General features: G+C 41.9%; 2 protein-coding genes across 4 annotated transcripts; both read right to left on the reverse strand.

Moving 5' to 3' along the window:
* Positions 1 to 2,477: 2,477 nt before the first annotated feature.
* On the reverse strand, positions 2,478 to 17,556 carry LOC310999271 (nocturnin-like). 3 transcript variants are annotated; one of them, XM_083989605.1, is made up of 6 exons: positions 17,404 to 17,556; positions 12,433 to 12,675; positions 6,435 to 6,577; positions 6,165 to 6,339; positions 4,705 to 5,036; positions 2,478 to 3,471 (listed from the first exon to the last, which is right to left on the reverse strand). In XM_083989605.1, exons 3-6 carry the CDS (start codon positions 6,567 to 6,569, stop codon positions 2,950 to 2,952), a joined length of 1,164 nt encoding a protein of 387 aa, XP_083845731.1. In that variant the 5' UTR covers positions 6,570 to 6,577; positions 12,433 to 12,675; positions 17,404 to 17,556; the 3' UTR covers positions 2,478 to 2,949. The 3 variants fall into 3 exon arrangements, with proteins under 3 accessions (XP_083845731.1, XP_083845732.1, XP_083845730.1); XM_083989606.1 differs by having other exon boundaries at positions 12,433 to 12,672; positions 17,404 to 17,491; XM_083989604.1 differs by lacking the exons at positions 12,433 to 12,675; positions 17,404 to 17,556 and adding an exon at positions 8,603 to 8,816.
* Positions 14,771 to 16,984, reverse strand: ccdc175 (coiled-coil domain containing 175; the record flags this gene model as incomplete). The annotated part of the gene is made up of 1 exon (XM_083982498.1): positions 14,771 to 16,984. One exon carries the CDS (start codon positions 16,982 to 16,984, stop codon positions 14,771 to 14,773), a length of 2,214 nt encoding a protein of 737 aa, XP_083838624.1.
* Positions 17,557 to 18,375: the final 819 nt, after the last annotated feature.

Raw genomic sequence — 18,375 nt, forward strand, 5'->3', positions numbered from 1 at the left:
AGGTCACTTTACTTCACCCTTCAAACAGTTTGCCAGAATAGAGTCTGTACCATTTTGGCCCTACATTTCATCATCATCATCATCATCATTATCATTATTATTTTTAACCTAAAAAGAGGGACAATAGAGAGAAAGATGTTTGTGTTCAGACTGAACTGTTTGTATATTCAACATTTGAAGTATATTCTATTTTGTTGTACTCTTGTTTCAAAGTGTATTCAAGTAGATTTTACTGAAATATAAAAAGACGTTTGAAACCCGACAGCTGTTTTCTTTGGTTTTTTCAATTTCACACTGAAGCTGATTCAGATTTCATTTCATTTGACCTGTATAACCAGTACAAACCAGTGTGTATCAGGAATCATTCAAGATAAAAAACCATTATGATGGCCTACATTTATTTTCTCAAATCTGAGTGGCAGTGAGCCCTTTTTTTTTTTAAAACATTGATAACATTTAGTTGATCAGTGTATCTGCAGAACACTGGGTGCAGACAGTTGCTTGACTTTCTCAAATTTTATTGTTGCCCTGATACGTTGACAAAGATAAGTCACTTCCCTGTGTCTGGACACTTGACTGATAGGATTCAGCACTGCAGCAAATGTTTGTGGTTCAGTTATGTTCACAATGAAGCTGGTGCACACAGAGATCAATAAGTAGAATTAAGGAACTATGTCATAGCCTCTCCTTCCTGAGTGACAACACTGAAAAAGAGTTTTTGCACAACATTTCAAATGACATAATTTCTGACCGTTGACCATTAAGTCAAGAGTCCAACTGAGTGTGTGGACCAGACAGAAGTCTTTAAATAAGATGATCAATAACTACTCACAATACAGATTTGAATAAAACCACAAACCAATGCTCATCAGTCAGGTCAGGAAATCCAGATGAAATATTTATGGGAGGATCTTTCTAAAATGTGGTAATCCAGCGTGTGTGTCTTCTGTGTAACGTACTGTGAGTTCAGAGCACATGAAGTTCTCTTCACTCCCTCTGTGTTGAGACATCAACAGCGGTACAGTATGTGGCACTTGGGTTGGGTGTGTGTTGATACTTCAGTACGTATGGACCAGAGAACCTGGCTGTAGAGCCGTCCTCTCCAATTCCTGATGTCTTCTGTCCAGGGCCGTTGCTAGGAATTCTGGGCCCCCTGAAAGAATACTAAAGTGGGCCCCTGATTTTTCCGCTTTTTTTCTTAGACTACGTTTATCATTTTTTAATTTAGTCTACTTTGTTTTGATGCTAATGCAGCATTACTATGAGTATTAGTCAGGGTCTAAGCAGAATAATTCAGTCATACAAAGATTAGACTACTGGGTTTTTTTGTGGGCCCTACTGGGCGCTGGGCCCCTAGAATTATCATCATTATCATTTCTCCCCTATACAACGGCCCTGCTTCTGTCCTGTCTCCAGTTCAGTCGACCTGTGTCCAACCTGTCTCTAATGGGCGTTGACAGTTTGAACTTTCTTACTGTGACAGGTGATGTGGTAATCTCTGTCAGTAACTTGCAGCAGCCGGTTGTGTTGCAGGTTGCACCGTTTCGCTGATAGCGGTGTTTAGACAGCGGTGTGTCGACACTCACAGCTGTTTACAGGCTTTACATTCACATAGTGTTACAATTGAACTTATTACCCTGTTGATTAATGGAGTGAGGAATCTTTAAAGAAACACTTCTGCCAAATTATATAAAAAGGTTTTTTTGTGTCTTGCTTTTTAGTAAAAACACCCTTCACTACAAAGTCCATTACTTTCTTCTCTTTCTTTTTTGGGGGGGAAAGGCGAGCTGCTGTGGAAATCAAAAAGTTCAAGTCTATGAGCAGCACCAAAACCAAAACCCATTCACCTTCATTGCTTTAAATTGAGCAAATAAATCTCTGGCTATGTGATAGCCAGAACAGTTCAGACCAAAACCACCTGCACAGTGAGAAATAAGTGTGAATCTCTTCAACTCCTAACCTAAACCAACTAGAACAACTAATAATAAGAGTAGCATTAATTAAAAAAATTAAAAAAATTACAAGAAATTGGTTAAAAGATGATAATTTAAGTAATTCCAAGTGGAAGGATCTTGTAAACGAGGTATACGTAATGGAAAGAATTAGAAAACAAGTTTATATTTTTGAAGAAAAATGGGAAAAATGGGTGAGGTACATAACAAATTATATCTCTAATGATTTGTAAAATATGTTTCTTATATATATTTTATATTTGTTTTTTATACTTGTAATGAACGCCTCATTGTCTTTACTCAGTCTATATGTGTTTGTTGTTGGTGCATATATTGATGAAAATGTATCCTCTGAAACCTTATGCAATTATTTGAATTAGTAGTTATTTTCTTTCTTTCAGTTTTTTTTTTACTTTATCACATTGTCTGTTTGTTAATAATAATAAGTAGGAGTAGAAGTAACTCCAAAACCAAGAGCAGAAATAGTGCATCAGTGATCAACAGCACACAACTGAGCAGCAGAAACACTTTATTCTCAGTCACTCTGTAGTACATTGGCAGGTTGAAGCACAACATTTACTACATTTTCAATTAAACACAGTTTGATCTTATTATTATTATTATTATTATTATTGTTATTATTATTGTCAACTAATAAAAACAAAAACAGATCAAATCTTATTTATTAGTTTCACTGTGCAAATTGTGTTGAGTGTAGATGAGGGGGGGCAGGACGGGAGCATGGTGTAGAAAACACACACGAGCACAGTGTTATTAGAGTTCGGGGAGGTAGACTGCATCATTGCAACTTGACCGCCATGAGTTACCTGGCTTTTCCTCTTCTCACTTCAGTTCCTTGGCCTCCTGTCCTCGTCCTCGTCCTCACTGTTCCACTCAAGAGGCGGCGGCGTCTTGTCCACACACCTGCTGGTGGAGCGTATAGCCAACCAGAAAGTCAAACTCGTCCCTTCTTTTGCGCCGGTTCTCCGACTTCTTCTCACTCTTTCTCCTTAAAGCTGAAGTCGCAGACCAGAGAGAGGTGGTCAGAGGGATAGCTGAAGGACGGAAGCCTGTTTGGTCCGATCTGCTCCTCCGTGGGCATGTCCAACACGGAGTCCACCCTGAGCGTGTCCTGGCTGTACCAGATGTAGTCCAGGGTCGTGCAACATTCCCCCGTGGGCCGGATCTTCCAGGTGGTGTACTCCGGTTCCGTCAGTCCGTCTTTGCTGAGCTTCTTGTAGGCCGAGTCCAGACAGAGCGGCGATGTGATGAAGTGTCGGTACACCTCCTCGGATGGGATCGCGTTGAAATCTCCGCATATGAGCAGAGGAATGTCGGAGCTGGGGTCGCCGGCGGGACGGCCCGTGTGTTTCTGGACCAGGCTCTGGAGGTGTCGCAGCAGATCCGAGCCCTGGGTGCTGCGGAGCCACTCCCAGCCGGAGCGCGCCTTCAGGTGGGTCACGGCGGCGCACAAGCATCTCCCCGTTCTCCGGCAACGAAGCATTGTTACTATGGCGACCTGTGGTGGCAAGAGAGCAGCATGTTAGAGGTGTGTTTTCGAACTTGTGTGTATATTATGATTTGATGATAGGGGAGACTGGGAGTGGGGACAGTTGCAACACTTTGCATTGCAACTGTCTGCTAATTATTAGTGTCTGCTAATTAGCCATACCATTTAAAGATGGTCACATATGACACATCAATCACAATCTTTGTTTGAATGGAAGAATTCAGATGTTGCAACTGACCCCAAACCTGGGGACGGATCAGGGACGGTTGCAACATATTAAACACATTAAATTTCACTCATCATTAACCTTTGCTTTTTGTCTCAATAAGCATAGTATTGCTAAAATATACATTGTTTTACAATAATACTATAGTATTATTTATTTGGTAGTAATATTGACAGTTGGAGGTTTGTTTTGTGTAGAACACACAGTAGGCCTTGAATCAATGTGCAGATGTTACTGGTGGTATTAAAACTCAATAGCTCAGTGTGAGACAAGAAGAATGGAACAATTTTGCAACACAAAATATTTTAATTAAACATGTATTCTACTTTTAGATGATTTATTCACTATATGGCATCAAATAAATGTAACTGTTTTGTCCCATAGAACAACAATAGTTGCAAAAAGTTATTTTTGGGAATCGTTTTGTTTATCTTTAGCATCAGTCTCTCATGGTCTAATAGGCTGTTCTGTTCATCATGAGAGATAAATTGTGCCTATTTTGAGCTAAAATGTTTAATTTTATACATATATGTTTGCTTATGCACTTTCAGATTTAAAATAAATTCTTGAAATTCAAAAACAAAACTGTTGTGTGGTCTGTTTTGATATGGCTGCTTAGCATGGGGACAGTTGCAAGAAGTTGTTGCAACCGTCCCCATCCATCAGCCATGACAAAACCTCATGTGCTAGCTACACACAGTGACATTCAAACATGCTAATATCATATCATTCAATAGGCAACAAAACAGTGATTCAAACTTGGTAAGTTTGGATTCATTCATACAAACGTTCAGGACAGTATGACAAATATACAGCTCATGAAAAAAGCCACTTTCATATGTCCAAAACAACTGTATTTAGCATGTTTCTGATTGGAGAAATAAGACTTGTCCCCATATCCCCTACTTAAATGTTTGATTTGATTTGATTTGATTTGATTTATTTTAGACATGTTCAAAATAAAATGTATGCATTCATTCATTCATTTTACAGGAAGAGGGTGGAATCTCACCCACCTGATTGGTTGGGATCCTCATGGCGGACAGTCGTATGTTTACGCTGTCCAGGAGCTCGAACCTGGACTGATCGTAGAACAGCGCGCAGCCGTCGGGGCCGTTGTTGCCCTCCACGTCCAAGCAGGGCGACCATGGCTTGGGGCAGAAGTTGCTGCTGTAGCCCAGGCCCGCCAGCACCGGCTGGAAAGTGTCGTAGTAGTGGTCGACCTCCTGCAGGCACAGGATGTGAGGGCGGTAGGTGAGGATCTCCTCTAAGATGAGATACTTCCTGTGGGACCAGCTGAGGGCCTCCACGGGACACTGGACAAAACTGTCAAGTCCCTCACCCAGAGCTGGACAGGAGGAGAAAGGACATCTGGCTTTAGTATGCAGTTTAACACAACAATACCTGTCAGGTTTTTGATCAGGATATGTCCTCTCTACTATTTTGGACATGTTCATGCTGAGAAACAAAACCCTGAAGTATTCATGGATTTTCTTTTTTTTTTTTTTTTTGTTTACATCCACTTAGGAACAGTGAAACAACTTTTAGGTAGGACTTTGGCATTGCTCATTTGCTCCGTTTTGCATTTACCTGGAGTCATTTTCCTAGCGACATGATCAACTTGACACCAGCATTCACTGTGCTGTCAGCTCTGTCCTGCTGTCCACCAACTTCTGAGCTAAATCTGTTTTATGTCACTGTGTTTTATGTTCACTTAGATCAGGCATGGGCAAACTGTTCCACAAAGGTGTGGCTGCAGGTTTTCTTTCCAACCAAGCAGCAGCACACCAGACCTGACTATTTTAATCAACTGATCTCAGTCTTCTGACAGCTGATTGGTCAAACTGTGTGCTCTTGGTTTGTTGGAACAAAAATGTGCAGCCACACAGCCCAAAAAATAAAAAGGTCCTGCCTTAGTAGTAATTTGTGCTGTTTTGTTTAATATGGTGAGTCAAAGGCAAAAAGACAATACAGATATATTCTATTCTATTCTATTCTATTCTATTCTATTCTATTCTATTCTATTCTATTCATCAACTACATATTTGATGGTGAACTACAAAATTTAGTAGAAACATTAATGTAGGATCTTAGTTCCACCAGCTAGCTTAACTAATAGTTAACTTTGACGACTTGTGCTTGGTCGCTAACTGGATATTGAGGTAAAAGTGCAGTCACTTTAATCTGCAAATATTTTTTGTTGTTGAATAGACTGACTAACTGGAAATACACTAGACCAGTAGATGTGAGCTGAACTGCAGAGCTGGGTTATAATCACTTCATCACTACGAGCACCCACTTCCACATTGCATTGAACTTCCTTAAAGATGAATGGAAGCAGAATAAAAGCTGCTATCTCCAGCTGTACTGTTCAAAAAATCACATCCTCTATTAATTTGATTTTTATTAATAATAAGTTCCAAACTGTGTGAGTGTATGGTTCAGTGTGATGTGATAAATAAGGAATATAGTTCACCTTGGGCCAGTATGTTCCACTGCATCACCCTGATGGGGCTGCTGGGGGCACTGTCTCCATTATAAAGATGAAGAAAATTCCTGTGGAAGCGAGGTGGCGTGTCCCTGAGGGCCTCCTCACACTGTCGAAGCAGGTCCACTGGATCAAGGGGACACACAGAGGACCCCCTCTGCTCCTACAGGACAGACAGACAGGACACTGGTTATTTCATTTCTGTGCGGGGACAAGATTCAACACAAACTGCAGCGCAAGTAGAAGAGGAGCTCTCACCTGGAAGAAATCCGGATCCAGGTTTGTGTCTGCAGGCTGGTGGGGGTCCAGGTGGGATGGGGGGAGGGGGAGAGGAGCGGTGCTGTTGAGGGCCTGGGTCACAGAGCTGTACAGCCTGGTGGCTCCTCCACCCATCGGACACACTGAGGAGGAAAAAAAACACATGGCTGTGAGCCGAGAGGCTGAAAACAGAACAGCTGTGACTGGAAACAAGAGGTGAGAGCGAAGCGACACATTAAAGCTGCACACCACAAAAAAGGAAACATGAAGCTACAAGACAATGAAAGGCCACGAAGATGTGAGCGGAAATGCTGAGTCGGCTGATCACACAGGAAACACTCTCTGCTCCCTCTGAAAACTGATATCTTCAAGACAAATGCAGAGTTGTGTGAGCATGTGTCGGTCTGTGGTGCAGAAACTTTACTAGAGAGAGAAGTTCTGACGTCCAACACACATCTGTAAGTCAGTGTCTTCTCCTGACAGTTCCCCCATCAATCAGAATGTCTCCAACATACGACTCATTCAAGCACAATGCCAAGAAATGGCTTGTTAACAAACAAAAATGTGATTGACTGATACAGATTTTTTTTAAAGAGTATATAAGAGCATGATGCAATCGTGGATGTGTGTTATTGTCTTTCAATTGTGTATAGAATGTGTTACCTTTTTTATATGAGGTATTTTATTGTTGCTGTCTTTTTTAAAGGATGCCCTTTAACATCAGGCAGAGGGACTACCGATGAAAACGAGCCTTTTAGCTAACTCGGGTACATTTACATTTGTTTTTACAATGTTTTATTAATGTACATTCATTGTCCCTTTTCAAATAAACTAATAAATAAAATAAATGGAAAGTGACACCTGTCCTACATGTCTTTCTACATCCTGAGTTCATTTACTGAGGATGTTTTCTGACATGCAACTCTGATAATTAAAGGCAGTGAGCTCCTCAGCTGTTCAGTCATCTTTAGCAGCAACCGAGACAAATCCCTGTTTTTTTTTTTTTTGTTTTTTTTTGTCTGCTGGGGTCTCAGGATGATTAAGCCCAAAGCCCAGCTCGCCTTTTGTCCTGAAAGAACATCTGTCTGCTCATGTGTGACCTGATTCATTAATGCAGCTGAGGCCGACGCTCTGCAGCGACTTTGGGTGTATTAATATCTGAGTTTGAACAAAGGAGTGGACTGTAAATGGTTTGCAACACCACAGGCCCCAGTGTGTGTGTCTCCACCACTGTGTAGATGTTAAACCTGCAGCTTTTAGAACAAGTGGGGACAAGGGACATGTCACCTCCTACTGAACAACAACATGAAGGTTTATGGAGCCTAAAAACCAAAATGATTCACTGAAAGATGCTAAAACACCATGTACAGCAGAGGGAAGTGTTGCTGATACAACTATTGATTACAGCAGCCTTATATGATTAAACTGTATGTTTTAATTGGTAAATCAGGCACTGTTTTCATTAGTGTACCACTTTCAGTTTCAGTTTAGAGAGGCTGTGTTGATAAAATGCACCAACACACAGGCACCATCTGTTCCTCTGGTTTCCACCTTCATGAGTGTTTGGCACTCTAGTGGCCTGTCTGTGAGAACTTTGAACTGCAGCAGGTTGTGCTGCTGAGAAACATCACTCATGTTCAATTCAAAATGCTGCAGAAGGTAACGCATAATAATAAGATAACTAATAATGATATAACAGAAATGTTGAAAACAGCAACTTTTCTCATTTACAGCCAGAACGCAGAAGAAACCACAAAGATTTGTATAAATTAGATAACATGCATAATTTCATTTTCTAAAACCAAATATCACCAATCTCTCCACAGAGAATTTGTATTTTTCCAGCTTGTAATACTCAATCTCCACATTTTTTTAGAAAAAATGAAAATGTTGTGCATGCTCATGTGCACAAAACTGAGACTGTGGTGACCTGGTGCTTCTCCTCTGCACAACAACCATATGACAGCAGGAGAGAGACGTCCTGCTGTTTAACCACTGATGTGATCCACATATCAAATAACTCCTGACACATGAAGACAAACCTTAAAAATACTGATATAAAACACATTACCCACCGTCCACCTGTACACTTAAAATAACTGTGAATACATACTGTCCATCTAAACATGATCATGTCTCTTACAAAAAGAGGAATAGCTGCCTCTTACCCATAGTCTCCATCACTGTCCACTGTATGCTTCAGTAAAATGTCCTCGCTGTCTCTCCGTGACGCTACTGTCACCCTGACGGATAGATACTCTATGCTGCTGTCAGCAGATTAAAGCCTCGCAGCTTAGCTCAAAGTGTTTTCACTTCAACAAGAGAAGGTGGCACGTGCTGTCTCTGAGCAGACGCAGAAATCTGACTCCTGTCTGCTCGCCGCCGCCTTTAAAACCTCAGGGAGGAGGTCGAGAGACAGACAGACAGAGAGGGAGAGAGAGAGAGATTAGGAAGTAGAGACGTCATCAGGCCATATGGAGTATTACAGGTCATGTGCTGGTGAGGGAGAGAGAGGGATACACTGCTGCTCTCTCACAGCCACCCACACACACACACACACACACACACGCCAGCTGAGTGTGAGGCAGATATATCACTGATAGATTCATTACAAAGACTCATGAGGAGACTGACTCCAAATATAGAGCAACAACACCAGTTATATGTAAAAGACAATCAGAGAGATAAAAACGTACGTCTGTTGACTGTCTTGCAATAACTTCCTCCGTTTGCGTGGTGTAACAGCAGCCGCACGGCCTGATTACAGTATATTTTAAATGTTGCGTCAGTGCTGGGTGTGATTTTCCACAACACATTGGACTTTTACAAACTTGCATGTTAGGTTTATGATATTTTAAAGGGTTGGATCGACGTTGTTTACTGAACTGTAAAACTACAGCATGAAGCAGCAATTTGAGACCACACCTCCCCCAGACTGAAAGAGCACAACAGTTGTTGAAATGGATTATAATGACATTTTGAAAACTGTGACGATTTGATTCCAACAGTTAAAGGTTTAGTGTTTTTAATGAAATATCTCAACATCGGGATGTTATTGGATCGATTCATTTGAATCATTTTTGGAGTTTGAAGGGGTAAATACTATATCTAGCAGTATACATGAAAAGAATGTCATGGGGAATGCATATGTAAATGTGGGAAACTAGGTAAGGTGTGGGGTGTATGAAATGTGGGAACGCATGTAAATGTATGTAATATGATCAAGGATACACTCCTGTGGTCCTTTTTGATTGTTTGTACTCTCGAGGCTGTATGTATGGAAGGTGGAAACTATTTTCCTGAAAAGGATAAATAAATCTACACAAGAAAGCACAGATATGGATTGAAAAATAAACATTTTAGTAGGCTATATCTTTATATGATTCAAGTTTGACCTGTGGCCCTTTGACTTTCTGACTTTCCTGTCTTACTCACTCTATTGTCAGATCAAAGCCCAAAATAAGTCTTTTCTGATCATTTCCCCTCTGACTTCATTTGGGGAGGTCCTAGGCCGCAGGCTGAGTGAGAGGTTATGATTGTAAACCACTGTTATGTAGAGATCTGTCAAGTGCAAGTTTCCCTCTGAGGTTATTGTCCTCACACTGTCGTCGTTAATGGCAGCTATCATGGAGAGCAGGTTCATGTGTGAGCTGTCTTCATCGACATTTTTTTTTGAAAACTGTGATTCTCTATGAATATAAATAAACATCACAAATGTCTGCCATTATGTGTGATCAGAAGAGTTGTGATGTGGAGTCATGTCGTTGTCTCTGCCTGGCTGGCTCCTTCAGTGCAGCTCGTGCCAAGATGATTTTATATTCCAGAGAATTTCAGCAGCACGAGCAGAAAGGAGAAGCTGTGTCGATCTGTGGGTGACTCATGGCATCTGTATGCGCACAGACTCTTAACCACAGATCACACACCACAATGCCAAAGTGTGTGATTTCTACGGCATGACAGGAAAGCAAATCATCTGCCACAAAAACCTCACGCAACTGACGTCCAAACAGGCTGAACAAGACCTCACTGGAAGTGTGTGTGTGTATGTATATATATTATACATGTATGTGTGTGTAAATGAGAGACTGAGTGAGTTGTGTCACTGTATCTTTTAGTGGCATATTGACATTTCAACATTGAAGGGCAGCTGCCTTACATTACAATATGTGGGTGGGTTTTTATACGCGCGTGTGTAGGGGAGGTTGGGCATTAGGTGTGGGAATCTTTTACTATCTCACGATTCGATTTGATTCTGATTTTTGGGGCTACGATTCGATTCAAAACCGATTTTCAATTCAAAACGATTTGATTCATAATGATTTCTGCTTCAGTCCATTGTGCAAAGGATCCTCATGATCTACTCCTGTCTGCTTTGCAAGACAGAATGACTAAAATGTCTTTTTCACATTTATTGAGTTTTAAACATTTATCCATGCTTAGATGGAATTGTTGAAACTGTTGTATAAAAGCTATATCACATATTGGTTAAGTGACCAAATTAAAAGTGATGCCTTTTAAATTTCTAAGGAAATGGGGGCCGACAGCCAGCAGATTTGTTTCATTTTTTTATTTTTCAAAATCGATTTTGGGACATTTTATATCGATTCTGAATCTTATTAAATGAGAATTGCGATTCTTATGTGAATCGATTTTTTGGCACACTCCTATTCTATTGGGCAGCAGTTGATTTCAACAGTCTCATCATGTTGACTGTTTGTGATCTCTGTGACTGAACTGAACCACTGCTGTGTATAATGTGTGTGTAACTGAAACCTCAAAACATTTCAGAAGTTTCTGAAATCTCTTTCTGGACCGACGTGCTGGCTGGACACTGCCATCCCTACGTCCACGGCACGCTAACAGCACAAATAAATACAGTAATAAGTAGTTTGTTTACATACTGTATATATTACGAGTATACTTCCACTACTATCCATTAAAGCTTGTTTGGAACTACAGGGAGCCCCTATTAAAAAACACACCACCGTCAAAATGATGGCATCTATGTGTGTTTGTACATGTTGGCGCGTCAGACATTGAACATCATGTATCTAGTTTGTGGTGTTAGATTGCTCCTTACTCTCTGACCTTAACACAGGCTGACTCCTCCGGGCTGTCTCGACGTGATCTACAGCATTGAGGAGCCACTCTGTCCACAACAGTTTGTTTACAGACATGTGACCCGCTTCTGTTCATTCTGATAATACACTGTGTTACTTATTACGCAAACATCACGGCCCTTTCAGAGAACAGTAGTTACAATCGACACAGACGCTCAGTAGACGACAAGGTCCTGGAGATCTACAGTTCTTCATGTCAGAAGCTGTAGTAGACCTTTACATTTTAAATCGTTGTGTCACCTCTGATATATGATCTGACATCATAACATATCCACTTGGTTCCCCACTTACAGCCACTGGGAACTTAAGTGTTTGAAGGCTGTGATAAGACTAATTTCACTTTTGTATTACAAATGAAAGGTTGTGATTAAATGGGCTTTCTTTTCCTGGCACCTGAAAATGTCGATGAACAGCATTAGCCCACACTCTACGATTCTTTAGTAGCGGTGTGTGCTAAATGTGAATGGGACCTGTGGGCAGGATAAGCAGAATTGGGTAAGTCACTATCCAGAGACCTGCATAGTTTACCTTTGCAGAAAGATAAAACAGACTGAACTTTGGAGTATTCCTGAAAGACTTGTTATGACAACAAACAATGGGACTTTTCAGAATAAAAGACAGTTCTGATCTCAGTAATGTGGAAAGTTACAAGTTCTCATAGTAAGAGCTAAGAGCTACACAGTTCTGTGTTTTGGCACTGAGCGCTTGCAGATATAAATAATGACTGGAAAGATGAGCTTTAGGCAGACCCAGTCTGACAGGGATCAGTAGAGACGATCCGAAAAACATTCCTTAATATGATATAGTATGACCATAGCAACAGACACACAGGAGTCCAAATCTAACTTTACTTCATGTTTGAGGATCTGACATCTTACCTTCTTTACTGGAATAAACTGATGATTTCCGTTCAGCTCCACTTGTGTAGCAGCTACCTTGTTTGTCAGCCGTCCTTCTTTGCCTTTATGTAGTCCTAACGGCGCGTGAGACAGAAGCAGGGAATGTTCCTCTGTGTGCATGTGTCTGCATGTTTTTGTTCAGAGTAAAGTGGGTGGTTGTTTGACCCTCTAACTGCAGGGCAAGGTCACAGCCGAGAGAAACCTGGTCCCTTCTGCCACCTGCTGGTAGGAGCAACACATAACAGGAAATAAGTATATTTAGTCACCAAACTTCATGCAACAAGACTGAGAGGAAAACAGGATACATACATTTGAATTGAAGTTTCTTTGGGATTTTTCGTTTAAATTTTCCATTCAAATGTTTCTATTTTATTTCAGCATGTTTGCACCTGCTGTGAAGTTGCACTTAAAAAAGTACTTTCCATTTACAGCAAGGGTACAATGCCATCTATGTTTATAATATAGTACAAAGGAATAAGAGGATTATAGCATTTGACTGAAGGAGCGTAATAATAACTGCATAAGAAAGGATGGTGAGGTGAAAGAAATGTCATTTCTGTTACTGTTAATGAATCAGCCTGGAAGAGACTGTTTTATTATTGATTAGTTTTTAATTAGGCTACAACAATCACGAATTCAGTCACAGCTAGAAAATGAGAAATAGCAGTAAGTACAGCAGGTTTAAAAATGGCACAACAAAAACACTGAGGTACATCTGTTATTGCACTTCTTGTGTCTTATGTTACCGTAGATGAGTCCCTTGCTCTCACTATGTTACAGCTTTCTGTACAGTATATACTGTAATTGTTGCTGTACATGCCAAACACAATACTATGAGAAATACAATGAAAAACAGAAGTACTTTAACACTTTTACTTTTGTACAGTACTTATGTTTTGGATAAGTTACTGTAAGTTAAATGAACACTTTGAAAGTGGTTAGCAATGCGAACAGGTGGAGCATGTCAAGATAGAAACAACACAAATATTCTATGTAGGCGTCCAATCAGGTGTGGGTGTGTGGACAAGGTTTCTGAATGGTCAGACCTCACTCAAAGCTGATGCACGTGCTATTTCAAATGATTAATGCCTCTCTTGTGTACAGAGGTCAAAACTACAATTACTGAATACATATTTACAAATTAATTGGTGAATAATCAAGCAGACATTCCTCTCAGCAGACATGTTGACTTGCCATGGAAAGAAAAGCACAGGTGTTGCTAAAAGCATTAACAATGGCTCTCTTCTATTCAAGTGTCCTCCTGACAATGAGTCATGACAGTGAGTCAAGCATGAATCCTAAAACTGAGGCAGTTCAATGGGATTTGGGCCTCATAAGCTACACCTCACATTTTGCTCTTGTGATATGTCAAATGAAGGGAAAAGACCTAGTGATGTGAAAAATGAAATATAAAATGCAAAAAATGCCTAATGTCTAAGTGGCTGAATAGTCAAGTCACACAGCACATAACTACACTATCCGTGTCAGTGAAGGCAACATGCCCCGAAACAAATATTGTTGCCAATTTAAAATATTGTGTTTACAGCTAAACTTGACTGGGATGTGACCAAATAAACACAACACACACAGTGGTGTCCCAGCGTAGATATTTGGCTGGTCATGGCAGGAACAGCACAGGTGTTACTAATGATGTTAACGAGGGCCTGACCGTAGCCATGGAGGCAATGCACAAATTAATCCGATTATCACAGCCACCTGTGTCAGTGCCTATATCAGCAATCAATATAAAATCTAATCAACAACATATTACATTGGTGTGCATAAGACATCCCAAAACAGAACAGACACTAGATTTAAATAAAATATGGATGGAAAGGGGTCAAACTGCTTACTGCTGCTTTATACACAATGGGTTCGTGAAAGGTTCTGAAGATCTCAAAAGAGAATATGGTTTAAAGAAACAACTTGCAAATCTGGGGGAGAAGATGTAGACTAATATCTTAACGTTTTTAAGACTATTTAATTTTGAACAGCCTGCATATTAAATGTAAATGTGAAAAAGAGGGAGATCTGGATTTGCTTGTGGATGAATGGGAAAGCATGTTCTTGTTTTACATATTGTAAAGAGCAATAGATAAGAGAATATATTTTGGTTCAATTGTGCAAGTGGTGTGCTGAAATTATTTTGTATGTTTCTCCCTAAAATAAAAAAAAATCTAATCAACAGGGTGAATTTTAATTTGAGTATTTTCATGTGTTTTGTGAGCCTGAAATAAAATGATGTCCTTCTTGTTTGTCTCTGCTTTATTTAGTTTCTTTTTGTTGCCTGCGGATAATCTGGATCTACACAGCTCCACTACGCTTGGTCTGTAGTAGTTTTATCTCCAAGTCGTTTGCTGAAGTCTAACATTTGTTGGTGTAGGAGTACGTTGACGTTTCCCAGCTGCTGTCTCCTGGTCTTCAAGTGGTCCAACAGAGTACTCAGAGACATTAAGAGGACACGATCGCTGCTCTGACAGTCCTCCGTTACCAGGAAATCTTCTCTCCATGCCTCCTGCAAACTGTCAAACAAAGCCTTTATGTCCAGGTTGAGCTGCTCCACCTCCTGCCAGCACCTGTCTTTGTTCCTCCTGGCCGTGCCGACATCTCCTGTCATCTGTCTGTTACAGAGATGCAGCCTGCTGTTCTCCATTCTCACCTGCTCCAGTTTCACGCTGCTGTTATAAATGCTTATTTCTACGGCTCTCAGCTCCGAGGCCTGTTTTTTAATCGCATCCATGTAACTTGCTCGTGCTCCGTCCAGCTCGGCCTTCATCTGCTCTTTGGGCCGCAGCAGAGAGCTGGTTTTCCCCCTCAGCCCCTGGATGGACCGCTCCAGCACCGACTTCTTCCGGCTCAGCTCGGAGGTGAGCACTTTCAGTCTCCGGTGCCGAATTTGCTCCTCGCTCCATCGGGCCTCCAGCTCCCTCAGCACCTCCTCTTCCTCTGCCAACTCCCTCTGCTTCTCCTCGTTGCTCGTTGTGATGCCCTCGGCCTCTGCAGTGTGTTCCTGTATCTCCTGGTGGTACTTGATCTCCGTCTGTCTGTACTCCATCTCACACTGGTTTGTGTGGCTCATCAGTAACTCTGCATCTGTGCTTTGAGGTTGGCGCTGGTGGAAGGCGGCCTGCTCCCGGCGAAGCTCCTCGTGTCTCCTCCTGTTGTTGCTGATGTCGGAGGTCATTTTAGCCATGTGTTGCTCCTGCCTCCTCTTCTTCTCCTCCAGGATCCTCTTCAGCTCGTCCCTCTCCTCCTCAAGGTGGTTGATGTTCTTCTTCTCTGTGTCCATGTTATCGCACAGCTCCTCCTGATTCCTCTGGAAAACACGCTGGTTGACGGTGTCGACTTCCAGGAGTTCTCTGACCTGCCTGTCCATCTCCTTGATCTCCTTCCTGTGCTTCACTATGGACGCGATCCGTTCCTCCAGCTGCATCTTGGAGCGGTCCAGCTGCTGAGAGACGTAGGAATACTCTGCTCTGACTTCGCTCTCCTCTTCGTGGTGCTGCTTGAAAATCTCATAAATTTGAGCCAAGGCGTCCTGACTAAGCAACCTCGATGCTCGACCCTCCTCTATCTTACCGTCGACTGTGGCGATTTCCTCTTTGAGATTCTGAATAGCGAGCCTAAATGCTTCTCCCAACTCACAAAGCTCCTGCTTCAGCGCTTCTCTCTGTTCCCTCAGTTCTTGATGTTTCTGGGTCTCTCCTTCCAGCTGTTTCTCAAACTGGCAACGGGATTCTCTCAGTCTTTCTGAACTGCTCTTTAGCTTGGCCATATCAGCCATGAGCTCTCCCAGGTGGTATTGGGTTTTTTGTCTCTCATCATGAACCCTCTCCAGCTCTGCTCTGCTCATCCTGGTAGTTTGCTTCCACTCCATAATTTTCTCATCTGTGTGATCCACTTCTCTGGACACGTTGTCTTTTTTCACCTTGAAAGCTGCTCTCTCCAGTTCCATGTTTTGCTCCAGGGTTATTTTATCCTGGTTGACAGCTGCGATTTGGGACTTCAGCTCCTCTATCAGCTCCCGTGTGTGATCCAGCCGTATTTGCAGTTCATATTTTAGGGTGATCTGCTCATTCAGAGGAGCCATGACCTCTTCGTGCTCACGCTTCACTTGTTCTCGCTGCGGGTACAGTGCTTCATTTTGTCTGCAGAGGGCCTCCTGCCTCTTCACGGTGTCCTCTTGCAGCTGGAGGACAGTGTTCAGGTCTTTGTGCAGCTGCTCTATCTCCGCAGCATTGGATGCACGCGCTGCTGCGACGTCAGCCATGATCTCCTGGCTCATCCGTTCACGGGTGTTGTTGATTTGGTGTCTGAGCTTACTGTTTTCTATGGTTTCCACTTCTAAATGTTCGTGGGCTGCACGTCGGTCGGCCTCCAGGTCGGTAATAGCGGCCGTCATCTCTGCCAGGTGGAGGCTGGCTTCAGGTGCGAAGGGCGCTCCCTCCTCTTTCAGCTGCTTGTCCAGCTCCTTTAAATGCTCCAGAGCCACCATGACGGCCGGGAAGTCGGGGACCAGGCAAGAAGCCATTTTTAAAAAATCCAAATGTAAATTGTTGTATGTCTGTGTAAATCTAAATGCTCGAGGGCGAGCCAACTGCTGTCAAAGTTCAGTTAGTTTACACATCCGATAACTTGTGGTTGCAGTCGCCATGGCAACAGTTTGCCCACCACAAAGAGGAGGAGGAAGAAGAGAAGACAGCGCTACGGCGAGTCAGCGAGGCCATAATGTTTTTAGCCGAGGCTAGCTAACCGCTAACCGCGGAACCAAGCGACCATTACTACAGAGAACCGAGTCAAACGGAAGTTTAGATGGACAGAGGCCAAGCGGTGAGCTCGGTGGTTGAGGCATGAACCAACATGTAGTCCTACTGTGAGTTTCTCCTGTCCTACGTCCTGAAACATATCACGACTTAACTGTTGAGCGTTAACGGTTAATTTGGTGCTTACCTGAAAGGTGTAGCCATTCTTCACGAGACGTGTAGGGTCTCCGTCGGTTACACAACATAAGTTATGCATGTGACAAGTCAGATGTGCCTGTTATGACAGCTAAAGCCAAACTGGGCGGCAGCAGGGCAGGGGCAGGGGGCACTGTAAGTAAAGGGAGCACACGAGCATTGCATCGGTGTTGCCAGTTCTGAGTATTTCACGTATCGAGTGTCTCAGCTATGTACGGCAGATGCCTTATATAGAAAGTCGGTTGTGGGCTGAGCGGATCAGAAGAAAGTAATTATATGCACTGATTCAGTGGCCTCTAACTAGTGTAATTACAGGGGTGGCAAAAACCCATTCAGAATTGATATACAAAGCATTGACGGCATTTGAGAGAGCTGGGAAGATGTTGCTGGGATGTGTTAGTTTTTATGTCGGCCCCAGCACACTTGGGAATTTTGGGCAATGAAAGAGCAGACAAGCTTGCTAAAGAAGCAATAAAGAAAGGAGTAGTAGAGGTAAGAATAAAACTATCAAAGTCAGAGGGTCGACGCATTGTGTGGGAGAAGATAATGTGTTTGGCAGCAGAAGTGGGATATGGAAACAAAAGGAGGGCGTTTAGCAGTTCAAAAAAAGTAAAGTCATATAGAAGCAGGGGGAATGATAGAAGAGAGCAAAGTACAAGATCAAGGTTAAATTTGGGTACTGTAATTTAAATGGAACATTACTGGAAAGCGTAATAGCTACAGGGTCATGTGATGTATGAAAACAACTAAATCATTTTAGGGTTTTTACTTCTTGAGTGGAGTGAAAACTATGTTGGGTTTGGTGGCAATATATATATATATATATTATAATAATAAATATATATATATTTTTAATTTATTTATTATATTTTTTCCAAACATTGTGTGAGAGTTGTCTGTGTAGGTCTTTACAGTCTATGGCATGGATGTATTAGGTCTATGGTAGGTCTATGATTAATAGGAT

Source organism: Trachurus trachurus, assembly GCF_905171665.1.
Source record: "Trachurus trachurus genome assembly, chromosome: 1".
NCBI lineage: Eukaryota > Metazoa > Chordata > Actinopteri > Carangiformes > Carangidae > Trachurus > Trachurus trachurus.

What these genes read in the sequence shown, in the direction of transcription:
- LOC310999271 (XM_083989604.1), bottom strand. An exon ending in TGGATCCGGATTTCTTCCAG is followed by an intron (nt 6,340 to 6,434) that starts GTGAGAGCTCCT and finishes TCTGTCCTGTAG; the next exon opens with GAGCAGAGGGGGTCCTCTGT. An exon ending in TGAGGATCCCAACCAATCAG is followed by an intron (nt 3,472 to 4,704) that starts GTGGGTGAGATT and finishes TTGCCACCACAG; the next exon opens with GTCGCCATAGTAACAATGCT.